Below are 27455 nucleotides of genomic sequence, written 5' to 3' on the forward strand. Positions count from 1 at the left end.
GAAGTAATGTGCACTAAGAACTTAATCTCATTTGCCTTTCACCGCTGGCCCTTTGTATGTCTGTAACTCTGCTGGCTCATCAAGGAACATGGAAGTTTTATCATTTAGAAATGCAGGATTACGGTCTTTTTGAAGTTAAAAATTGATTTTAGTGGAAAATCCAGAACCCCCCAGTGAACAAAAAAATTGGCATTTTCCAGAATTGCATTTAGTGTCTGAACATGTGGAACAGGGCCTGGGACAGCTGAATAAGAAAGGTAGCACAAATATGCACAGCTTACAAACTATGCTCTTGCTTTCTTTAAACATTGTCTTCTTTAACCATCTGAATTTTAGACCAGGTCCCCAGGAATCAGCAAGCCACATTTCAGTAGCCGTAGCTGATATTCCATTCTTGTCCCCAATAGAACCCTGTATACTGAAAAACACATCTAATAAACCTGGAGCCTAATATATATGTTGTGATGTCCCATCTGGAGCCCTGACCAACAACTATCTCAGAAAAAATGTAATGGCAAGGGATGACGAAAGAAATCAGAAGATTCTTCAATTTAATCATATATGTCTATATCTATATAGCAAATTACTTTATTTGCTATATAAGACTATATGAGATTCATAGGAAAGAAAAAGTTGCTTATCTAAATACCACCAAAATTACGTAGATATGCAGTTCAAAGTGCAATGCTGGGTGTAGAGCCAGATCAGTAATTATTTCATGAACCTCCTGTGTAAAGCCACACTTTTCTTTTTTTAGTTTTGATTCATGAACAGAGTAAAAAATAGTTTTTTCATCACTGGTTTCTTATGAACTAATAAATTACCCAATCAGAGTTATTAAATCTCCTCGGATCCACAATTCCATACTTTGTTCATTGTTGAAACAAAGCCAGAAGTAAGAGGAGATCTCTTTAAAAAAAGGAGATATCCCCTGTTAGATAGATGTCATCACTACAGGGTAACCCTTTGGAAGATTTAATGTCACTTCATGTTCCTGTGAAGTGACAAACATTTTAGACTTTTTGTATTAGAGATAATGAATACCAGGACAAGAGGAGCTGGAACAGACAAAGGTGAGCAGGAGCACACAAAACTTCCTAATGGACAGGATCAGTCAGAAAATAAGGAAGGGGGAATCTTACTGTTGGTTGAAGTTCAATGTTAGTATATTTTTTAAAGTTGGTAGTTTGGCCCTACTTAATTTGGCCAGTAGTATGTTTGATCTAAATGAGTGTCTAATGCAAAATGATGGGTGGCCCTGTCTGCATATCAGGGGGGGGGGGCCTGATCATTTAGTTAAGGTGTCACATGCTTCCAGGTGTGACCTGTTGTGCCTGGGGAGTCTCTCCACCGTGTCCAATGAGGGCTCTTATTGGACAGTGGAGGAAACCTAGCCAATAGCACACATGGGCTTCTGGCTATCTCAGTGGGCAGAGTTTACCGCAATGTACACTGGGATGGGCTATAAGTCTGAGGCAGCTATGTCCAAACTATGGCCCTCCAGCTGTTCAGGAACTACAATTCCCTCCATGCCCAGTTTTGTCTGTGAATGTCAGATATTTACAATGCCTCATGGGAATTGTAGTTCCTGAACAGCTAGAGGGCCATAGTTTGGACACCCCTGGGGGGAGCATGTGACAGGGAGTCTTTGCCGGGAAGCAGAGTCCCAGGAGGAGGGTGACGGCTGTCTCTCCTCCTGTCAGCGGTATTAAACGTGTCCTGGGCAGTCGGCCTAGAGAACGAAGGTTGAGCTGAACTGCAGAAAGAGGGATCCAGAGTGCTGTGGACTGAGTGGAGCTGCTGGGCAGAAGTTTCAGGGAAAAACAGTGTCGTGAGTACTCGAAACTGCCCAGGGGTCTGCCTAGGAGAGGGGACCACTCCAGAAGGTCAGATGGATCCGGGAGCCAGCTAACCTGTGGAGAAAGTTAAGAGAAAGGGGGTGCCAGTGTCTAAGCCCTGAAGATAAGCGAGAGAAAGAGGGTGCCGGTGTGGGCCCTGAAGTGTTTAGCAGCGCAGCAGCAGCAGTACAAGTATCTACCTCAGCAAGGAGTGCTTAAGGGAGCTCAAAGAGGACTTCTTTAAGTATGAAAGCAGTCCAAGGTCAATTTGGAGTTAACAGGCAGTAAGCCAGCATTAACCAGCGTCAACCGGCATTGACCAGCATCTAGTCAGCGTCAAGTCAGCCCCAATCGGCATATTCAGTTGTCCCTAGCAAATTTTGCATAGTTGAGCCAAAGGAGTATCCCACTCATTCCCTTCTCCCATCTAAGTTCTCAATAAATACAAAAAAAAAAAAAGCAAAGATACTGGACTGGTCATTGTCTCAGTGCTCACACTTGGAGAAATGTGCACAAAGGTACTTTTGCTGCACCCGGTGACCCAGAGGGACCCATATCCAGCAAAACAGCTGGGAATCCTGCTACACACATATAAAAAAAAAAAAAAACTTTTTCTTAGAGTTTAACTCACAGTACATACATAGGTGAGAAAATTAAATATTTTTACACAATTAAATTTATCTCGCACTTACCAAGTTTCCAGCAGAAAGGACGTAATTAAATTCATCAGTCATGGGGTAATGTTCCATAGCCATGAATAATGTGTTTAAAACAATGCAAATTGTTATAGCCAGGTCCACAAAAGGATCCATTACAACCAGTTTAACAACATGCTTTATGCTTAGCCACGAATCAGAGCAGTCCCAGATTAGGAAGCTGTTTGCAAACTTGTACCAACATGGAGGACACTTCTGCCTGGATTCTTCAAGTTCTGAGAAAGGAAGAAAGAAGTTTTGGTGTGTTTCTATTGAGATTATTAGATTATATTTTAAGTTCAGCAGGGGGTTATTCTGCTTCTATTGTCCACCCATCTTAGTAGCCACTATATACACTATACAACCCAAAATTAGATTTGTTTTAATAATGGGCAACAAAGGAGGTCAAATCTCACATCCATTAGTCCATTTCATCCAGAATTCAGTGCAGTGAGATGAGGTGAGAATGCCATCCCAATCTCTTTGATCCTTTAATTCCCATTCTGTCAATCTCCTGTTCAAATTATCTTTGCTACTTTATTCTACAGCATGATTGTTGTAAATCTCCTGTCGGGCAGTATTTTACTTATACTTATTCTGGTAGTCAATAAGAAAAATCTCAAAAACAAATTGCAGAATGTTCTTGCTCATACTCTTAGCAAACAGATCTGCTATTGCACAGATTTGCCAATTCTCTTTTTATGAATAATGGTTACATACGAAATGACAGGTTATTACTAGTAAAAAAAACACTTGCTGACCAGCCTTTCTCTGGCACTTTTTTTTTTACAAGTTTAAATCAATATTTTTCGCTAGAAAACTACTTAAAACCCCCAAACATTATACCATTTTTGTTTCTTAGCAGAGACCCTAGAGAAGAAAATAATCATTGCAATTTTTTATGTCACATGGTATTTGCGCAGTGGTTTTGCAAACTCGATTTATTTGGAAAAAATATACTTTAATGAATAAAAAAATAACAAAACACAATAGTTACCCCATTTTTTTTGTATAATGTGAAAGATGATGTTACGCCAAGTAAATAGATACCTAACATGTCACGCTTTAAAACTGCGCACGCTCGAGGGATGGTGACAAACTACAGTACTTAGAAATCTCAATAGGCGACGCTTTTAACACCTTTACAGGTTATCTGTTTAGAGTTACAGGTTATATGTTTAGTCTAGTACTATCATTTTTGCTCTCACTCTCACTTTTGTAGCGATACCTCACATGTGGTGTTCCAGGGGCTTTGAAATTTTTTTATTGGCAATACTGGAAAAGAAGGGTGGCGCTCACTGGTGTCTATAAAATACTATCCTCTATGGATGGAAGACTGGAGAGTGTCTCTTAAGTAGAAATGGCATTTATTGAAAAAAATCACAAATAGACATTTAAAATTGATGCCACACCAGCCCCAACAATCCTAGACCTCCTTGGGTTGCTGTGAGATTCCAAGGGAAATGCTGACCCAGCGGGTGGTACCTGGTATTGACTGGGGATCTCCAAGCATCACGCTGATAGATACCGGCTAATGGGGGATGGGGTACCTCAAATAATGTCAAGCTGGAGGGGGACATTGTGCGCGGCCACCGCACAGTCCCACGGCTGGTGACCGCTCTCCTACGTTCGGGTTTCCGGGTCCGCCAGCTCCTCCGCGGTAACCGGAAGTGGCGTGGGGATCGCGTCACCGGAAGTGACGATCAGCTACAGTCAGGAAGTCGGGCTGGTCACGGACATGGACGTACTTGCTTTCTGGTTGCCGCAACTACATGTTTCGCGTGCATGCATGGGACAAAGCGCATGCGTGCAAAACATGTAGTTGCGGCAACCAGAAAGCAAGTACGTCCATGTCCGTGACCAGCCCAACTTCCTGACTGTAGCTGATCGTCACTTCCGGTGACGCGATCCCCACGTCACTTCCGGTTACCGCGGAGGAGCTGGCGGACCCGGAAACCCGAACGCAGGAGAGCTGTCACCAGCCATGGGACTGTGCGGCGGCCGCGCACAGCGTCCCCCTCCAGCTTGACATCAGCGCAAGTGTGTTATTTGAGGTACCCCATCCCCCATTAGCCGGTATCTATCAGCGTGACGCTTTGAGATCCCCAGTCAATACCAGGTACCACCCGCTGGGTCAGCATTTCCCTTGGAATCTCACAGCAACCCAAGGATGTCTAGGATTTTTGGGGCTGGTGTGGCATCAATTTTAAATGTCTATTTGTGATTTTTTTCAATAAATGCCATTTCTACTTAAGAGACACTCTCCAGTCTTCCATCCATAGAGGATAGTATTTTATAGACACCAGTGAGCGCCACCCTTCTTTTCCAGTATTGCCAGTTCATGACATCATCCCATGTTAAGGGTTTGGCAGCCTTGGTACGTCATATTTTATTGGTCATTTATATGTCACCGCATTGTTTGGGTCTATGATCACCCAGGGACATTTCTACAGGATCAGCGCCTGGACCATTTTTTTGTGTAGAATTTTTTTTATTATTGCTTATTTTATTTTTCGTTTTTTATTTTTACACTGTCCATTTAAATTTTTTTTAATCACTTTTATTCCTATTACAAGGAATGTAAATATCCCTTGTAATAGAAATACGAACAACAGGTCCTCTTTATGAGGAGATGTGGGGTGAAAAAGACCCAAAATCTCTTCTTTACCTTTAAAAACAAAAGACCAAAAAAAAAAAAATGTTGATCTTTCGCTTAAATTTTTTTTCGCTTAAAATTACAGGCGGAGCTCCCCCATGCTCTGGCAGTGGACTGTCCCTCAGCATCACCACATCCAATTCAGGTCTATGAAGCATGCACTAGTCTTTGTGACATCAGGATCTTATTCCGTGGGGAAGAAGTTGCTATGGGGACCAGTTTAGCAGCATGGGGGAGCAGAAAATTGGGCAAGTAAATCTACCTGAACATGTCGCCTGACCTAAACAAGAAATTAACCCTTATAGTGTGGGTGCAGCCCAAGTTTACCGGAGTTGGGCTTAAAGTCCCTCTTCTATAGGATGCAGATGGAGCCGTTGGATAAAGGGTCTAGAAGTGCTTGGAGAAGGCTATTAAACCATTTAACAGGGAAAACTGGGACACTATGCTGAGTAAGGATAAACATCCACTGTCTAATACTATTTAAGAAATCCTGTTTGATTGGTCAAGCATCTATAACAAAGAGCTTGTATCTTACCTTCCATTGTGTTGGTCAAAATACTAGCAACGCTTAAGGCTCTCTGTCTCATGACTATTGGATCTTCCAACAGATCCATAGAAACCTGATAACAGCTCGGCTTACGCTTCCTTATCTCAGTCTCCGTCGTAGTTCCCTGGAATAAAAAGGCTAGTTGGTTATCCATTCCCCGGAGAACAATGTTCAGTAATCTAACGTCATTTGTCAGTCACAAAGTCTAAACTGACTTACATTTGGAGAAAATGCTCACCAAGCAGTTTTTACAGAAATTGTGTGCTACTTGTAGCAACCAATCAAAGCCACGCTAGAAAGAATGCAAAATTCTGATTGGTTGCTATGAGATACCACCTTGTCAGTTTACTACAGAAGATTTTTGTCTGATTTTATATAATCTCTGCATATAATACAGAACAGTTTATGTTGCATGTTGTATTAAGCACACAGTGACAAAAATGCAGCTTGAAATGAATAATGAAAATGTATCCAGATCGTAGAAATGCATACAGTGTGTACACACAAAGAAAATACCTTACCAAACTAATGTAGTATTCTACTTTATACAATAAGAGTTTTTTTATTTAAGTTCTAAATTGGGGGAGTTCAGCCCCATAATAGTTATATTTACTAGAAGACATTTATGGGTAGGTACCCTGAAAAGAAGGGTAATATGGGGCAGCTTCGAAATATAATATTTATCATCTGTGGATAGCAGATAACGGCAAAACTAAAGTAGCAAGTGAGCAGTAAAAGCCAAGGAGAATGACAAGACTCTAGAGAACGTGGCCAACTCTGCTTTCTTTGCAAGCCCTGCATGGAGGACGGTATGATAGTTTTAAATAAAACTTCCAAAAGTGCACCGCAAATGATATCATTATAGATGAAAATAAACATACTTATAAATTTACATAATTACAATATTCCTACTGAGGAAGCCCAATCACAGGGTATCAACGTGTATAGGAGGGAGAAGTCAGACCCATGACGTCACATTGCAGCTAACTGAGGTCTTGTGGTGAGCCGTGGATTACATTGATAATCAACTGCTAGCTTTTTTGTGACATGTGTAAGTCTTTTTAATCCCTGCTTTATGTTGTAAATAAAATATCAAGATAGAGAGCACTATGGCTCTCTCTATTGTGTCTTTTTTAATGCGGTAATTTTTTGACTGTGTGAAGGAAGAAGTGAACATATGGGGGTTGATTTAATAAAAAGCAAATAGACTGTGCAGTCTGCAAGTGCAGTTGCTTCAGAGCTTAGTAAATGGGGTAAAGCTTCACTTTGCAAAGAATACCCAATCATGTGCAAGGAAAATACAAAAAAAAAAAAAAACCTGCATTTTTGCTTGCACATGATTGGATGATGAAAGTCAGTAGAGTTTCTGCTAATTTACTAAGCTCTGGAGCAACTGCATTTGCAGAGTGCAACTGCACTTTGCAAAGTGCACAGTCTTTTTCCCTTTAGTAAATCAACCCCATGGTGTATTCTGAACCATGAACCTAAGTGTGGAGCGGATCCCTGTGCAGGGGGAGTTGGTTACAAGTGAATAAGACTCTGTAGTGGGGTCTATTCTGGAGGTGAGCAAGTTTTTCACCTATAGGTGGAGATTCACAGGACACAGAAACATAGAAGAAAAGTGAACCACTTATCACACAAAAAACTGTGAACCACTTGTCACGCAGTTATCACACAAACAGACTTTTTTCGGGATATTCTATTGATGTAATTTTTTTTTTTTTTTTTTTTATATAGACACTGTTTTTAAAAAATGTAATGTTATAAGTATATTTATTCTTTTTAATATTCTTAGTATTATTTATTAAATCAACTATATCAGTTACACTGCACTTTTTGAAGTTTTCTTTGTAATATGTGGAGGGTGTTGTGAAATCATCTATTTAGTGTTCAAGCGGAAACAATGTTTATTTGGGGATATAGTGTATTTTCCGAGTGTGAAGCTGAGCTGATTGTAGTTCAGATTTTGGTACGATAGTTTTGTCTATAAAATATAATTTACTCAAACCAAAACTCTTATTTTGGTTCTATATAGGGTATGAAAACATTCAAACTTCTGTCAGGATATCAAGGTCTTACCTAGCCCTCCTGTTGGCAGCCATTTTGGACATTTGCAGACTACTGCCGCTTATAAACTCTGATTGGATCATGACTTGTCTCCTGCCTAGGGGTCGCACAGTGATAATGCTGCACACCTGATTATATCTATCACCTGATGGGTTGCAGTCCTTGTTAATCGTTATCAACCTCGGATTGGACTTTGGACTACTCTCTGAACTCTGTCTGCCTTTTGATTGTGGATTTGACCCTGACTACTCTATGAACATGCCTACCCTGAGCCCAAACTGCCTTTAGCCTGTCTACGAACCACAAGTACCTGTTTTATGTGCTTAGCTCATGCTTGCCCCAGCGTGGTGGCCAGGCACTATAGCATTGTGTAAAAGACCTGGGGGTAAATGAGTATCGGTAGGCCTACTTGCCTTAAGGGAAAGGGAACTGCTTTAGGCGAAGAACACACAAAGCCAGCAGTAATGAATGACTATTAATACTAGGAGTATGCTTGACAGAGAGCCTTCCAGGGAGGACACAGATGGCAATGGGAACATTAAAAGTTTTAGCCAATCTGCATTCTGAAACTAAAAAAAAAATATTTTGTATGGAGTTTACCTTTATAGCAGATATATTTGAAAGCTCAACTCCATGAAAATAAAAAGAATACACTCTTGCAGTCGGCCCACGCACACTACAAACAATAATTGCTCATTATGTCTAGGATCAGAGGAATAAGGAGAAAATACTTACCCTATTCCTCACACCAGCAGGGTCCCTGTGACTAGTTCCGTGCAGCACCTTTGTAAGCTGCAACCGGCTCAGCTCACTATCCTACCTCCAAAACATACAATACAGGGTTAATGTCCCTGTATTGTATATGATTATGCTGGGGCTCTGCCCTAGGGTTGCAACCCCCTCCCCTTAAACCCAAAAACATATGAATTACACAGATTCTAAAGGGTTAATTTAATGCAGCTAAGGCACCAAGTGAGTTTAATTACCACCTTAATCAGCCACAGAACCTGTGGAATTATTATGGGTTTGGTTTTAAAGGGATGATGTGGCAACCCTACTCTGCCCACAGACTGGAGCTTTAGGCGGAGGAGGAGGAGAGCACCAGAGCTTTTTAAATACATAGAATTGGGCTTTAATATTTCCCTTACAATAAACAAATAATAAGGTCAAGGACATCAATATTTCTACAAACAATCCTAGCACTGAAACATTTAGGCTGGTGTGGAGTTCAGATGCCATGAAATGGTCCTATTATTCTTCCTCTGCTGTTGGTCATGTTTGTCAGTAAGCACGCTTGGATATGAAGTACCACCTAATGCGACAAATGAACAAATTGGCATGGGCCACTTTTATTCATTTGTTGCAGAAAGCGCTAATTAGGCAGGCTTATAGTACATTCTTGGTGTATGTGAGTCCTTGTTCCCCCCCCCCCAAGGAGTTCTGTACCTTGTTTGTCTATACTTTCCAACTTCTGAAAAATGACAGTTAGAGGAATTCCCATGCTACATTTCTATCCTAGAAAGGCAAGTTGATTAAATTTTAATTGTGGTATCTCGGGCGGGTGAGGGTGTTAAGAATTGCCAACATCCCTTGTTTGTTAGTAGAAATAAAAAAGGAACCTCCTCCTTGGTTGGGATTTTAAGGGCAATAATTTAACAGCATATTTGTATAAAAATTTAATTTATTATATTAAAAATTGATAAGAAAAACATTTACATACACCATGATTTCAATAAGTAATGTCATAAAATTGATTGTTGCTACTGAAGTAGTTTTACCCCAGCCAAGACTGGGCATGGAGAGGGGTAATAGGAATACCAACGCGTTTCAAATTTTATATCACACAATATTCTTCCTCAGGGACTATATCCCAACTTCTGCAATACATTTGAAAGAGATTTAAGAAAATGTCTTAAATCTCTTTCTAAAACTACTTCAGTAGCAACAATTATCTTTATAACATTACTTATTGAAATCATGTTTTTTTTAACAATTTTTAATATAATAAATTAAATTTTTATACAATTATGCTGTTAAATGATTGCCCCTAAAATCCCAACCAAGGAGGAGGTTCCTTTTTTATTACTACAGTTGATTAAATTTTTGTCTTTTCATCTCAGCATGCTAGATTTTCGTGTTTGATTTTCATGTTTTTGCATTGTGGTAAAATGAACTGATAGCAACTACTCCAAGCTTGGGCTGTGGCAGCTGCTTAGCAACACTGAAGCTCTGCAGAAATGAGCAATTAATCACTTCCATAGAAAATAATTATTTGCTTCACTTTCCCTTGAGGCAGATATTGCTGAACATAACCTCTCAAATATTGAAAAGTGTTCATAAAAGTCATTTTTTTTTTTACAATACTTTATAAAATAAAATCATATTTTAATACAAGGATCCTTGGATAAACGTGCAGCACTTGTAAGATTAAATAAAGTCAAATTGTTGCTATTATGATTAAACTCTCAGGGGTGGCATTTCCAGAACTCATTATTCCCATGTAATGAACATCAGCTGTGTAGTACTGTGCAGGGCAAAATCTCCCTTAGGGTATGTAAGCAGTGGTTCTTCCTACTCCAGTGGTGCTTTGGGTTTGAGCTAGTTTCAGCATCCAGTGAAAAGAGCACAAGCAGCAAGTTTGTGAGTTATCAACAGTGTTGGAAAACTATTAGAAGTCAAACCCACTAGCATTTTTGCACACTTTTTTCGTGCAGAATTCAGTAACAACTCAGCATCAAGGTGACAGAGTCCTACTGAATCTTGTTAGCATCAATGTGATAGGAATGTCTTATACTCTGTCAGGTGTAAACAAACCTTATCCATAGGAGGTAGTAAAGGACTGCCAATCCATCCAATTACTTCTGTTCATCTAATGAATAAAATTCAAAATACCAACAAAAACCTACAAATCCACCCACAACTCTGCCCTGAGCTACATCACCAACTTTGTCTCACAATACCAACCAAACTTATTCTCTTAGCCCCTACCAAGACCTCCTGCTTTTTACCTCTCTTGTCACCTCCTCCCATGCTCACCTCTAGGACTTCTCCAGAGCCCCTTCAATCCCCTGGAACTCCTTACCACAATCTGTCTGGCTATCTTCTACTCTGCCTGCCTTTTGGCGATCCCTGAAAATACATCTCCTCAGGGAGGCCTAACTAATAAACTATACTTTTACTTTAAAATACAAAAAGGCAAATAATTAATACAGCACTGAAAAGAACATACTGAACAACTGAAAAGAGCCCCTGAACAGCAATAAGGCCACGTTCACACCATGTGCAGAGACGCCAGTTTTTCTGCATGTGTTCTTGCAGGGCACAAAAAAAAAAAAACAATTGTCCTCTATGTGCCCTGTTCCCACCACAACGCTGGGATCAGTGCAGGAATCTAATAAATAAATAGTGTCGCGAAAATAAATTACGACTAGCAAAAATGTATAATATATAAATATATCATAAAATAAATCTTAATAAAAAGTGCTGAAAAAATAGTATTGTTTTAAACTATAGAAAAACTATACGTTTTTCAGCACTTTTTATTCACGTGGATACATCATTGGACTTTTTTGCATTATTTGCACATTTTTATGGTTTTGCACCTTCAATCACGTATATTATATGTTTGCGCTATTATTGCATTTGCACTTTGTATGTTGAGCATCATTCTGCGTTTTTGATCTGATATTTATTAAGATTTATTTTATGATATATTTATATATTTATACATTTTTGCTAGTCGTAATTTATTTGCGCGACACTATTTATTTATTTGATTTGTTTACACTAGTATGAGAAGTGGAGTGTCTTCAGCAAATTGTTCATACATCTAATATTTAGAGGTTACTCGCAGGATCAGTGCAGGAATCTGCAATGTGTATGCATTTTTCTGCGCCGAAAAAAAAACTGACGTGACATCAACACTGTGGTGTGAACTGGGCACATAACTAAAATACTGTATTTTCGTGACGAGAAAAGAAACAGTGTCCATTAGTGAAAGAAAGTCCATATCTTTCTTAAACAACTTGTAGATAGATTGTTTGGAGCTTCTTAGTAATCAGCTGTGATCTAATCATTCAAGTACAACCCACCTCATAAAATTGGACATACACTCACTAACAAAAACTGCCCAGCGATAACAAGTTGGGCTCTTCCTTGCTCATTCTTACTTATGCTCTTAGTTATGTTCAACATTAAGCTCAATATTTAGTGAGCAGAACACAAGCTACTATAAGTAAGGCTGAGTTTTAAAAGTTTATATTGGAGTTGAGATGTCAATGCCCCAATTTAGGACAAGGAATAAGGTGGCAGGACAGCTAGAAGCAGCATTTTTGGGTACTAGAATTTGCCCTCTGCTAGTCAATACCATTCTAGGCAAGATGGTCACAATTTTGAGGCCCTAAATGGGACATAATCAGTCCAAACGAAGAGGGTACTTTCGGTAAAACTATTGTGCTACAATGATCAGTTTTAAACCACAAGTACAGGAAGCTGAAGTTGCATGCATATCAAGACTTTTAATCCATAAAAGCAGGGCACTTTTTCTTAGAGAATAGATGCAAGAACTCCTTTCGGAGTTACCCCTTTTTTTCCTCCCCCTACCCACCTCCGAGCACCGTTCCTTGGTTCCACACCCTACCCACGCCCCTGTACTGCCCTTTTAGAGCATACAGAACCAAGTATAATTTTGAACAAGTAAAGCAGTAAAAGACATCCCCAGCATCCAGTAAAAACAGATCGCCCAACAACAGTGGACCACCTGTTCGAAACCCCCCCCCCCCCACTAGCAACAATAGACTTCTGGCAGCAACAACAGATCTCCCCACAACCAGCATCAATGGACTCTCCAGCAGCCAGCAACAATAGACCCTTCCCTCAACAGTACATCTCTCCCAGTAACAACTGACCCCCAAGTACTATAAGACCCACCACAAGCAACAATAGGTCCTCTGCCAGCAACATTAGACCTTCCCAGCAACAATATACCTCCCTGCAGAAATAGAACCCCTTCAGCTACAATAGATCCCCCAGCAGCCAGCATTAATAGACTCTTCAGCACACCCCAGCACACCTTAACATTGCATACAGTCAGTGCTGGAGGTGCTGGAACTGCATTCCCCCCCTTCCTGCTGAAAAAAAAGCTCTACATAAAAGTTAAGACTGGCCCCACTCTCTACCTACAGATCAATGAGGCATATAGTCATATTAAAGAACCATAGAGAGTTTGAGGAGGTGAGACTATGGTTGACCTTTGCAGGGCAAATCCAAATTTGCATAGGATTTTAGCTTCCTATATCTCTGGATCTACTGATTATATGACATGAGATTTTAACCTAGCAATGACACCTTTCAAAGGCAAAGCTTGTTATCTAATAAAGTGCCAGCAGGAATAATGATTCTTCTTGCCCACAAAAAATAAACTGTTCTTTTAGGTATTGAAATCTGATGTCTAAAAATGTGAACTGAGGACATGTTTTCAATGAACACATAAATAGTTATACATGCCGTGTCTGTGGTATGGAAAAATTAGCATCATTCAAAGTCTATATTTTCAACATGCAAGTGAAGGACAACAACTGTGATTTCTATGATATTGTAAGTTATAAGAATGGTTTTAAAGTGGAACTCAGCCAAAATGTTTGTTTTGCTTTGGATAGAGTAGGGTAGGGTTGCAGCCAATGTCTGTTGCCCAACGGGGGGGGGGGGGGATCCCCTTTCTGTACCCCAATGACTATTGGAAAGGAAGTGTGTTGATATTTTCTTAAACTAAAGCTGGGTACACACTGTCCAAAAATCAGCCGGTTCAGAACCCGAACAACTTTCGGTCAGTGTGTACAGCAGTCTGTCCAACAGAAGCCAATCTAATGACCAACTTTTGTCAAACAGACATGCTCGAAACCCAGCATTCAGTCAGCGCTCACAGCCACTGGAAGTGGTGGGGGGGATGGAGAGTTAGGGGGAGTCCCCTTGTCAGAATACAACAGCACCTAAGAGGAGATTGGCGCAACAGCATTGCTTGTGTTGGTACGGCAATCTGTCAGTTTTTTCGTTTAAACCTGCAAACCCGTTTAGTTGAATAAAAACCAAACTTGCTTTAGGACACAGACAGCAATTAAAAACCCTACAAAGGTTCCCATTTACCCGAGAGTAAATGAAAACAAACATTTGGGTGCTGTTCCACTTTACCTCATTTCAAGAACACAAGCTAACAGCGAAGCAGCAAAGATCATTGAATGAAAACATTGTAAATGTCTTTTAAAGGAAAACTGCTAAAATCCAAGCTCAAAATTTTCATTTAAAATATTTATATTTTCAATTAATTGTAAATAACCAGTTTTGGCATTGATCAGAGAAGGCCAGTGTGTACCAAGGAGGCTAGGGGAAGAGCTTTTATACATGCACCTAACGCACTGGAGAGGAGCTTACAGGGGTAGCAGGGGGACCACAGGTTGCAATTAGATCATTTTTAGGTCTTATCGTGATCCTTATCCACCTTACCCCAGCTTTCATAAACCCAACTCTCTTGTGCTTTACTATACTATACAAACCCCCCCCCCCCCCACTCTCTATTTTGCTCATGTTAGTTCCAGAGTTTTGTCCTTCAACATTGTATCCATCTCATGTAGCACAAATCTGTTCACCATAGGCTGTAAGCCAATACAGTAAAACCTTGGATTGAGAGTAATTTGGTTTAGGAGCGTTTTGCAAGACAAGCAAAATTGTTTTATAAACTTTGACTTGATAAACAAGCGGTGTCTTGATATACAAGTAGCGTCATGTACAAAGGAGTATAAAAGAGAAGAGAGGCACCTCTAAGTGTAGCAATATGGTTACATTTAATGAAGGTACAACATTTAGTAACTCACATGGTTGATTATTAAAACAGGCACATCTACGTATGCAGGCATCTAGGGTAAAGCTGTCCACATAGACCATCCTCCGCACCGCCATCAATGTCATCCTTTCCATGCTGCACTCCACGAGCGCTTCAAGCCTCGCTTTCAGATCACTCTACTGCAGGGTAGTCTTCCCGGTCATGATTGCAGACTAACAGTGGTGAGACCTGGCGATGAGGAGGATGGTCTATGTGGACAGCTTTACCCCTGTATACTTAGATTTGCCTCTTTTAATCATCAACCATGTGAGTTGGTAAATGTTGTACCTTCATTAATAGTAACCATATTGCTACACTTATGGCGCTTTTCCACTGCATGGAACCAAACGGTTTTCCACTGCTGGTACCGCATGGTACGGTGTAGGAACGGTTCGGTACGGTATGGCAGCGCTTTTCCACTGCATGGAACCGAACGGTACGGCTCTTTAAAACAGTACCACTTCGATTGTGGTTCCAAGAGGTACCATACCGGTACCATATCCCACAATCCTTTGCATGCAGTCATTACTAGCCACTGATTGGTCAGAGAATCGTTGTTATCCCACCCACTTAACTTTAGTACTACTTTAGTGGAAAAGCAAACCATACCGAACCGTACCGAACCGTTCCAACACCATACCATGTGGTACCAGCAGTGGAAAAGCAAACCGGGCCAAGCAGGGCCAAGCAGGGCCGAGTAGAGCCGAGCCGGTACTTGTAGTGGAAAAGTGCCTTTAGAGGCACCTCTCTTCTCTTTTATACTCTGTAGCTCCTGCTGGATTTTTCTTCTAATCCCCTTGTGGAGGCTATCATTTGTGGATGGACATTTTACATCACAATGCTATAATATTTTTATTGGGACTATAAACTAAAGGACTTCTGAATAAATGGTTGTGGAATGAATCATCTGAGTTTCCATTATTTCTTATAGGGAAATTCGCTTTGATATACGAGTGCTTTGGATTACAAGCATGTTTCCGGAACAAATTATGCTCACATTCCAAGGTTTTACTGTACTTGATATACGGCCCATTCTAGCCCATGCGGGGCATGCGTGATCAGTGCAAAACAGAAATTCAATGGAAGGGATTTAAACATTGCTAGAGGGTAAGGCTCTGGCACTAAGGTAAGTTAGCAGATGCAGGGGGGTTAGTGTAGGTAAAGTATAACTAAAGGCAATTTTTTTTAAAAATTTATGAATAGAGTGGAGAGGGATTAGAATGTTTGCAATTTTTATTGCTGTCTGTGACCCCATTAGGAGATTCACCTGTTCTATTTGTCCTGTTTACCATTATCAGTCAAAGTAAAAGAAAATCACAAATTTTGGGTTGTCCCCAGAAAAGTAATTTTCAGGGATTTCCTCTCACTTCTTATTTGGCTATGGGACAGGAAGTGAAGGGAAATCTCTGCCTTGGGATACAAATGGCAAAAAAAAAAATCTGGCAGGGGTTATAACTCTTGCTTACTCTATACAAAATAAAAAAAAAAAAACTTGTGCTTTTAGTACTACTTTAAGCTGAGGGTGGGGATTGAGTTCAGCAAAAGATAGTTAAAAGGTACAGCTCTCCTTTAAGGAAATTAGCAACATTGGCCTTGTGCACCTGTATTGGTATATAATTACATTATTTTTTTTAATATGCAAACTTGCATTTTGGCTCATGTTTCCTTTAATAAGTACATACCACCAAATACACATGTGCAATCATAATTACACTATTCCGTAAAATGATTGTTTGACTGGCCATAGACAAGATCATTTTGGGAAGATTCTCCGAATATTCTTTAAATAACCATAAATGACAAATTCCATGTGCCTATTCGATCATTACCCAAAAAACAAATGGGAGATATTTAAATGTTTAACTTGTTAGGAAATCCTCTGCAGATAATTATTATCAAGAATTATCACTGGTACAAATGATTGTTTAGCACACAAGGCACCTACAATCTATATAATTATAATCTATATAAAAAATATATCTGCCGCACTTCAAAGTTCAAACAATCTAACACCACAGTCAGTTATCCTAAATGTAACAGCTAAAGCCATTGCAAAATGTGCTTCTGGTTGCTTTAAGTATGATCCTTCTTATACATATGTAAAGAATATTTCTCCAATCTTCCCAAACGGTGTTCCTTCTACAGCCATTCTTAGGTCAGTCATCCAAAAAGATGAGCAAATTTAACATTTTGTGTGAATAACTGTTTAAAAAGCCCCAGTTGTTTTTATTGTAAAACAACCCAGTATTACTAACAGAACTATATTTCTGTAATACATTTCTGTATTACCTAATTCAAAGGCATAACTAGAACCTTCAGGGCCCCAGTGCAAGAAACCATGAAGGGCTCCCCTGACCTCCGGATGGGGCCCCTCCATCTGAGCCCATTGGAAGAACGCCAGGGCCCTTTGCAACCCTGGTACTTCTGCCACTGGTGTCAGTAGTTCTACATTTTTGTTATGATTTTTATTTTTTTTACCAGTCCTTAATCTCTATCTCTACAGCTTCAGCAGCACAGAATGAATGGACAAGGATAGCTCTGTACAGAGCTTCCAATTCCTTCATAAACCGAATCATAGTAAACACAGTTTACTATACTTCAGTTATAAATGGACAGCGTCAGTGACATTTAGCGACCCCTTCCCCTGCTCTCCATCCTGACACACCCGAAGGCGAGCTAGGAGAGCACACAGGGGGGCCAGGAGAGAGCATAGGGGCACATGGGCAGCAAAAAGGGGAGGACGCTGGTTAGGAGGGGTGGCGGGGGGTGGAATAAGTAAAACCAATACCATCCATTTTCCTCCTGCAGCCGCTGAATGCCTGTGGGAGGGAGATGAGGAAAAGCAGGCTTTGAGCAGCTGCAGGAGGAAAATGGAGGTAATCAGTTCCTCTATATGTCGACGCCACCGCCCCTCCTATCCAGATGTACAGGGGAGTTGCACAGGCCCCCTGAAGCATGGGTCTGGGTTGAAATTATGACTCCTGAAATTTCCCCTTTTGCTTAATTGTATTACTAACTAAGCCTAAGAGATAAGAGTTAGTGGACACCAGTGTCTTGAATTGAATATTTCTCAAGGATCCAGGGACGTCTCTTTATTATTTCACAGTCACCCTCACACACCAATCCATTCACACCCATCCATAATATGCAAGCCAGTCTATACCTCCTTATGATGACACACATATATTTTTTGTTTCTGATATAGATACTCTACACCCATTACCATTTCTTAGATCCAACTTTCCCTTTCCTCCATAGCACACTAGTCATACATTGGTAGATCTATCTACATACCTACTATCTATTGTCATTTCATTTACTTTTGTTGTATACATTTACATATAAATTACATAATCTACTATTACTTATTTGACATAGATACATTACCATCAACATCTAGACTACTCCTCCACTCAATGCTCTTCTGTGTGTGGTGTTTCTTGCCGATGCCGCTGACCCCATGCGTCCTCAGCTCCCGGGGGAGGCACCTGGGCTCATGCCCCTACCTCCATTGCCAGCTTGTGCCAGGACTAACATGTAAGTTTTTGGAACTGTGGGGCTAATCCTCCCCCTTTTCCTTCCTTTATCAGCTTCCATCAATCACCAGCTCATGCAATGTTCTTATACGCATTTTTCATTGTAGATATGAATCATACATCGACTCTGAAGAAGTGGCATATTAAGTCCACGAAACGCGTCAGTCAATGGATGCTATGATCCAACCCAATACGATTTAATCTATTACTCTTTTTTACTGTGTATTCTGCCATGCTGGCTTGTTCCGAAGCTGTTCTAGGAATTTCTTCCTTTTTTGCCAATTTAGCCATTTACCATCATGCACCATGCAATATCATGTTTATCATGTCTGTATTTTATGCTACATCATTAAATATGATTTTTCAACTGTGCAAGCCTTGTCACTGCCATGTCTCTCATTCAAAGTCCCAACCCTTTTTTCTTTATGCAATTGAAGTTAGGGATGGAGACGCGCGGCCAATCCCACCGTGCGCCTCATTTAAAGTCCCGCCCTCCCCCCCTCTTTGTAACCGAATTAGGGATGGAGAGACATGATTGCCGTGACAGGTCTTTTTTACTATTTACTATATTACATTGACCAGTAGCAAGGGCTCTTTCTCCTTAGCCTCACACACTGTGTCAATAACAGACTCCCTCCGGATCAGTTGGAGGCTCTGTATACTCTAGTTATATGCACAAGTTGAGATATAGTATTTGGATTACCACTAAATACATGTTTGATACATTGTCTGTATGTTTATATGTTGTACTGTGCTTATTAGCAATCATACTCTGATCATTCTACATGGATATCCTGGCTTTGCTGGTTGGTTGGTGGGGATGTCCCCCTTTGTCCCTCCCGGGAGCTGCGATGTGCGCTGTATGTCCTAGCCCTTTCTCCCCCTCTCCGAGCGGGGGATCGGGTGGGCGGAGCCACCGCACATCGGCGTCACGTCTTGCGCCGTCGTGCGGTGTCTTGTGACGCCTACACGCCGACAGCTGATTTCCATCTTCAGTGCTCTTAAGGGAGCCGGCTGGACGGGTTGGCCTCTCCGGCCGCTCCCGCGGCTCCCCTTGTTTGCACTGTACGTGACGCTGGACGCTACATGACCGACGGTACTTGGCAGACACACTGCACACTCTCTAGGATACTCCAGCTGGCACTTTTCCCTTCTTTATTTTCTTTTACCTTCATTCCTCTTTTGGGCTACTACTCAGTCCCCTTTCTATCTTATTCACTCCTGTTCCTTTTTGGACCTAATCCCCTATTGGAGTACCACATCTTACTCCCTCCTCTCTTCCATTGGTTTCACATGTTAACTTCACTTTCACTGGCATTCTGTGGTCTCACTCCACCTTTCTACACATTTTCCACATTTTGGTTTCAATGTCTTTGTCCCTCACCTCATTTTGCACCCCTTTTTTTCTTTATTCTCTCTTTATTATTTCACAGTCACCCTCACACACCAATCCATTCACACCCATCCATAATATGCAAGCCAGTCTATACCTCCTTATGATGACACACATATATTTTTTGTTTCTGATATAGATACTCTACACCCATTACCATTTCTTAGATCCAACTTTCCCTTTCCTCCATAGCACACTAGTCATACATTGGTAGATCTATCTACATACCTACTATCTATTGTCATTTCATTTACTTTTGTTGTATACATTTACATATAAATTACATAATCTACTATTACTTATTTGACATAGATACATTACCATCAACATCTAGACTACTCCTCCACTCAATGCTCTTCTGTGTGTGGTGTTTCTTGCCGATGCCGCTGACCCCATGCGTCCTCAGCTCCCGGGGGAGGCACCTGGGCTCATGCCCCTACCTCCATTGCCAGCTTGTGCCAGGACTAACATGTAAGTTTTTGGAACTGTGGGGCTAATCCTCCCTTTTCCTTCCTTTATCAGCTTCCATCAATCACCAGCTCATGCAATGTTCTTATACGCATTTTTCATTGTAGATATGAATCATACATCGACTCTGAAGAAGTGGCATATTAAGTCCACGAAACGCGTCAGTCAATGGATGCTATGATCCAACCCAATACGATTTAATCTATTACTCTTTTTTACTGTGTATTCTGCCATGCTGGCTTGTTCCGAAGCTGTTCTAGGAATTTCTTCCTTTTTTGCCAATTTAGCCATTTACCATCATGCACCATGCAATATCATGTTTATCATGTCTGTATTTTATGCTACATCATTAAATATGATTTTTCAACTGTGCAAGCCTTGTCACTGCCATGTCTCTCATTCAAAGTCCCAACCCTTTTTTCTTTATGCAATTGAAGTTAGGGATGGAGACGCGCGGCCAATCCCACCGTGCGCCTCATTTAAAGTCCCGCCCTCCCCCCCTCTTTGTGTCAGGGACGTTCATATGACTTGGGAACTCCTGGATACAGCACAAGAGGAAAGCTGCATTCCAATTTTGGGTTATTTCAATATACAAGCCTACATTAAAGAGCAATCTGCTTAATGCTGCAGAGAGATGTGAATGGAAAAAAGGCAAAGTGGAATATTTCTATCACACTTGTTCCTGAAGATGGCTTGACCAAGTGGGAGCAGTATCAACTACCAGCTGAGAAGTGGTATTAACACAAGTCAAAACATGTATCGCCAGCACACCATGGATCTTCAGAATAGAATCCAAAAGTTTGTGAAAGTGTTCACATAGCACCTGTAAATTGAAGTCCCCTCACATGCCTGATGGAAGAGAAGCTGGTCACATGACTTTGACAGGTCACTAGACCAGGCGCTCCACAAGTTTCAGAGTCCAAAAGCAAGCAGAGTATAATGCACAATATTAAAGCACACTGTTGTGCTCTCTGTGTGGTGTTTTTGGAGTGTTTGTTTCTTGTTATGGCTGCACTGAGTTCACACTACTGGGAGATAAAATCAGTCAGAGAGTGATCCAACCCCACATTATGATATAACTTTAAGGAGTCAGCTTATAAATAAATATTTTTACAAAAACATGTACTGAGAGAAGGCTGCCATCTCTGCCATCTCTGACTTCTCGTTGTACAGTTTTTTTTAACATTTCATGTTTTTGATCATGGACCTACCCCATACTTCAGTTATGTACTGATCCCAAAAAATATAATTCAATGTACTAAAATAGAGGTAAAAATTTGCTCATCTTTAGATATATATTGGCAATGATACAAGGAGCTTGGGAGAGATTTGCTGGAATGGAAGCTGAAACATCTGATTTGCCAAAACAGTATAGGCTACAACAATGGGTGAAGGGAAAAAATGAGCACTTTTAGGGGTGGCAACTATATGCAGAGTGTAATAATATTAGCAAGTTCAATATTTATTATGGCCAAAGATTGACTATTATACATGGTTTTATGTTCTGTACTGTGGCATTCAGTCTATTTTTTCATGCATCAAAAAAGGTCAGTCAGCCAAAATAAACATTTCTTTTCCTTTCTACCTATATATGAATATCTCTTTCCAAGAATCACTACTTTTTAAATCACCTTTATAGACATAACCCTCTTTGTCCTTTTTTTCTTATATCACTCTTCTGTTTGGTCAGAAATTATCAGATTATTTCTATAAATTTACTAATTTGCAATTAAAGCATATCTAAAGCCAAACCAGATGTGTCCCCCAGAACATGGATAAAAGGGAAATGTTTAAATGGGAGCATCTGTTCCTGTGATAGCTGTGTCTAGTCCAGATAGATTTCCTCTTATTTACTGTTGGGTCTCAAAAATAAAGGGATTAAAGGAAACAAAAAAGGAAATAAAAAATGTTTCTAAGGAGACACAGACATAAAAAAATGGACTGGGGCTTTAACCATCTTTTCAAGTAGTGGTGGAGCTTGCCTGCTCCCTCCCACCATCTCAAATGCTAATTGGCCCATCATTATGACAATGTCTGCCATTAGCAGCTGGTATCCATGTGAAACTATGGTTGCAGACACATATATAAATGTTCCCAATATAGGTATTTAATTAACAGATGCAGCTCCATACCTTTACATTTAGAATCTTACAAAAATGAGCATGGGCTCCTCTACCTATTGGATGAGCATGCAAGCATACAAGATGCTTGTATGTGTATTACTGCCAGATTAGACAGGGACTTAGATATTTATTCAAACACTCCAGAGGCAGAAAATCTATCACTGTATGATATATATAACCATTGACTGTTGGATCGGCCATACATAGATCGAAATTCAGGCAGTTAAGCAGGGATAGGCCAAATTCCGATCCATGTATGTGCTAGCTGGTTGTACAAAAGTCAATCTATTGATCAACTTGTGTACAAACAGCATGTCAGGCAGCCCTTATCATTGTATTCCCCCTTTCGTGCCGGCAGAATACAAAGCTCAGTGGGAAGGATTCCCCCATCCACATTGAATGTGTGGATGTGGGAATCGGCTCATTTATTTTTGTTCAACCCACTGGGTTGGCTGCATGGCCTGCCTTAGGAAATAGAGAGTTCATACAGAGGCAAAAAAGGAAGAAGTATCTATTTTGGCCAGAAAACCCTTTAAAGCTTTCCAGATATAATTTATGAAAACCAACCACCATAGTGCTACAGGATCCACCTTTAGAGGAATACGATTTGCGGGTATTAAGACCCCACCGTGTCTAGACTACTTAAAACTTTCTTACATTGTCATCAGAAGCTGGTTTATCTATTATCACCTCTGGCAGAAGAAGTCCAACAGGCGATGTTGGGACAGATGGACCTCCCAGGAGAGACACTACTCCATTGCAGTCCACTGTGCTGTGCATCTTCCCATTCACTGGAAGCATTGTCTTGGACGATTTACTAGCTTGGCTGATATTGCTGTTCCGCCTTTCTCCGTGTCTGTGAGGTACAAATAAAGAACCTCTCCTGCTCTCATTGTCCTCGAAAGTGCTGTGTTCATCATCTGCAAAGTCGTTCTCTGAACCCATGTCTTTTGCACGGTTTCTGAAGCTGAAGAGGCTGGCTCTGCTGTTACGTCTTGGAGAAAATAGAGATCCACGGATACTCAACAATGACTGTTTAGGAAGAAAAAAAAAACTGTATTACCATTATACAATGTGATGTCTTGAATCAATGAAATATGTGTACCAAGAACTGTCAGCTAATGGTGGACAGGAGAATTGCAATCTAATACAACATTTTAACTATCTTCTTGGACAGATTTATCTGCTTAGAGACAGCTGCTTGAGTGGCAAGGTACACAATATTTAGCAGATCTGGCCACATAGTTAAATTTTCAGAGCCTTCGATCCAAAACCAAAGTATTTTCTAACAATATTGATGTAGTCAGTTATACAACTGCAAATATCATGCTAATTCTGATATCTGACCATGGCAGTACAGTATCTGAAGTTCTTCAAACCTAGGCTAAAACATAACATTTATTATTCTTGTTAAAAATGTAACGACTGTATATGTGCTCCTACTTACCAGTGGGCACTGTGACAGACCCACCCAGGACAGGGGCTTTTGGAGGGGACTATAGGCTTGCCTTCTGTTCACTGATTATGGCCAATAGAGAAGACTGGGGATTCTGTATGCTTCTCCCAGTCAGAGCATAGAAAAGAGCCAGTTCCGGAAACCCTTTGACTGGCTGGGAGTATCTACTGGGATTATGAAGCCAGGAAGTCCCCAGAACAGTGGTGCACCTGCAGAAACATTGTGTTGGATAGATTGTGCAGACGCACCTTCACCAGACAGGGATACGGAACTCTTCTTGGGCATATTTCTTATCTTGCCCAGCTGGTCCTTGAGAGCTGCTTAATGCAGATTTTGCCCATTGTGTCCCGGCAATATAACAGACGGCACTTGAAGATTCACATTTAAACACTTTAAAATGATAAGTGGCTGTTCACACTTGAGCATAGTGTTGCTTTGTGAATAGTGAAGCTTTTAGCTTGAAAAAGTGCATGGACTTCTTCTGACCTACTAATGGATTTTATGAACTTTGGATTATTGATTTAATTTATATTTTTGCACAAGAACACGTGGGAGTTTGGAGGTTATATATTACACTGTTAAGAACTATATTTTCATGTAAATTTAATAAGTTGTCACTTTATGATTGTTTGGTTGATTGACTTTGAGTTATGATGTTTTGGAGCACTAAATATTTATGGCAGAGCGCTGCAATCAATTCTATTCCATTTTAGGATTGTGTTTTAGGGTTTTTTATTTGCAGCTGTTGCTGGACTGTGTGGGGTGGGCGCACCCTGATAATCAAGGCTTCTCTAGGTACCTAGCTTTTAATTGGCTTACTGGTTAATTAGTTGGCTGTTGATTAGATTGCTGTTTGATTGAATCACTGTTGGCTGATGATTGGATTGCTGTTTGAAGTTTGCTTTGTTCATGTGGTGACTGCCCCTTTTTTTCAAGTGTATAAAAACCTGTATTTCCTCTGGATTTTACCTCAACATCTTATCTGTGTATGATGCTTGGGGTAAAGGCCTGGTATTAGCTATCGGTCTGGTGGAAGGGTTTGGGAGCCAGGAGGCACTGTTTGGCGGAGGCACCCAGGCAGGGTGCCAGTTGGTCCGTCACAGGCACTAAGACCCCAAAAGACTCTTAACATCCCAATACTGTTTGTATCTAGGTTAAAGGGCTCATTATCCAAGGGCCAAGGTAAGTATATATCTGCACAAAGCACCCTCTGGGCTAAATTAACAATATTACAGACATAGACAGGAGATACACAATTGTGCTCTAATTTTACTAAAAGGCTTCAGCTCTAAACCAGGAAACGAATGACTGCTGACTGGCTTATCTAAAGCCCAGAATGGCAACTGTTCCAGCCTCTACCAAGTTGCACTCCGTGCTTACCATCCCTACTAGACCAAAGGAGCCCACTTACTGACAGCAATCTTGGAGTCAGTACCACCCTTGATAACCATGTGCTATACCATCCAACACAAAAAGTAAAAACCCAACATGTTTTGCACCTTGGAAAAAGCTTTGTCAGGGTTTCCAAAAATAATTAAGAAAAACAAAGTGCTTTAGTGAGTCACCACATGGTGTAAATGTGTTCATGTTAACCATCACATTTAAAGGCATGTCATACAACAGGCTGCTATGCTTCAACCTCAGGCTCTGTCCATAGTTATTTTACAGATCAAATCATAGGTGTAGGAAGGCAAGGATTCTGAGAAACCTTTGCTCCAAAATGTTCTTGATTGCTATCGTGCAGAGAAAGAAAATGCTGATTTATTTAAGCAGTTGTAGGAAGCTTTAAATAGCTACAAATGGAATTGAGGAGACATTTTAATAACAATAAATGACAATGTAGCTAGTAAAGCTATACCCATTTATTCTATAAATGATATTAACAAGGCCAGAGTTATGTTTGAAGGACAATAGGACACGTAATTCATTTTTGTACTCAACTTATTAGAGCTCAATTGTTCTAAGTGTCAGGGAGACATTATTCATTCAAAATACCAGCATGCTATTTAATCTTAAAGCAATAGCCATTAATAGAGGGGGTCCAAATAAAATGTTTTGCACAAGGGATAATCAGAGTACAGAAAGAATACGAGAATTAAATCAACTTTTTATATAATACCTGGTGTGGAGAAGAGAACTTGTTTTCATAGGTCAGCCGATTTCCTTCAATAGAGAAACGAAAACCTTTCCTCTTGATACTTGTTTCAGATTCAGACTTTGGAAATTTCTCATCATCCCCTTTCTCATCATCCTCTCCAAGCTCCTTCTGTCTTCTTTTCTTTTTGCGGTTCCGTCGATCTTTGGCACTTTTGGAGCTTAGCTTGGAAGCCTCTGAAGAACTTTCAGAAAGTGGTCCAAAGCCACCCTCTTCACTGTACTCTTTTGATAGATTTAGTGCTGCTACAGCTGCCGCCTGATAAGCCACATAGAAAGAATTAACTAACATACCTATATGAACATTATCATCTTATGAGGCAATTATTTTACATGCTACAACTGTATTTCTCATGCCATCTCTAAAAGGTTCTATCATGGTCCAACACTGTAAAAACAGCAAGATGATAAGGAAGGTCCATCCTATCATAGACCTGTATAGAATCTAATATGGCTGAAATGTATAACTTTACTGGTTGATATCTTTAACTGAAAAAATAATATCATGTCGGTCACAACGCTAAGATGCATCGTACCTGAGCTTCTTCTTGTTGTTTTTTAAGTTGCTCCAACATTTGCTGAAATTCAGCTTCTTTCTGCTCTGCTTCTTCCAATGTTGCCTGATTCTGTTCCTCATATGCCATAGCTACCACAGCAAGGATCAGATTGACCAGATAAAAGGAGCCCAAAAAGATCACCAGCACAAAGAAGATCATGTAGGTCTTACCAGCGGCTCGAAGAGTCTGCAGCAACAAGCACATATTTTATTAAAATAAAAGGATAGTTGAGCCTAAACGTGAGAACATAATAATATGTAAAGTATATCTAAACCCAAATTTTGGACTGAGTGGAGAAGAGTTAGAACTGCTATGAGTTTTTTTTGCCTTCCTGTCTTACTGTGTATCATTAAGGGAAAGTGAGATAATATCCTTTCAATTCCTTCTACTCTTAGTCAGTTGTCATGGGGGCATATAACCCCTGTGAAAAATGTGTCTATTCCTGTTCCGATGGTAACTCAAAGTTTTGGATTTACCCTCAATTTTTTTCCTGCTGATATTCTCAGGGCAATCAGGGAGAGTAATTCTCCTTAATGGGGACCGCAATGACAACCTGACAGTGGTTCTAACCCTTCACCACTCTATCCAAATGTAAAAAAGGTATTGCCTTTAGGTATTCTTTAAAGCAGAATTACAGTTTGGAAACATTTCTAAGAGATAAAGATATTTTGGTAGAAAAGACTATATGTCTCTTCTGTCAAAAAACATTTCCCCCCTTTCTTCTAGAAATGTATGTTTTGTGTATATAATTGCCTGCAGCACACATTCAATGTACAGTGTGTCAATTCTTAACAACTTTACTGTCCCAAGAATGGATCCAGGTGCTGGCATAATATAACTCCAACGCACATGCTGCTTTAGCTCAATGGTCCAAGAGAAAAGACACAGGTCTGGAAGAAATGGCAAAGATAAGGACAGCGGTAGTGAGGGAGCAGTGACACGGAGAGCAGGGCTATCAGCAATTGAAGAGGGTGAAGGTAAGTTTGTCATAATGTACATGTATGCTGTGCATATGTGTACATTATGGAAGAACTCCTTTGCTCCAACAGACAAAAGTTCTGCTTTAATTAAGCCTTTTGTTTTAAAGTTAC

General features: G+C 40.3%; 1 protein-coding gene across 1 annotated transcript in view; it reads right to left on the reverse strand.

Moving 5' to 3' along the window:
• Positions 1-27455, reverse strand: part of LOC309559037 (sodium channel protein type 2 subunit alpha-like) — a 337619-nt gene that overhangs the window by 106428 nt on the left and 203736 nt on the right. Inside the window, 5 exon segments of the mRNA XM_082262157.1 lie at positions 2531-2769; positions 5725-5860; positions 22888-23229; positions 25773-26066; positions 26344-26550. Of these exon segments, the coding sequence (XP_082118283.1) occupies positions 2531-2769; positions 5725-5860; positions 22888-23229; positions 25773-26066; positions 26344-26550 (1218 nt within the window).

This window comes from Pelophylax lessonae, assembly GCF_965119305.1.
Source record: "Pelophylax lessonae genome assembly, chromosome: 6".
NCBI classification, from domain to species: Eukaryota; Metazoa; Chordata; class Amphibia; order Anura; family Ranidae; genus Pelophylax; species Pelophylax lessonae.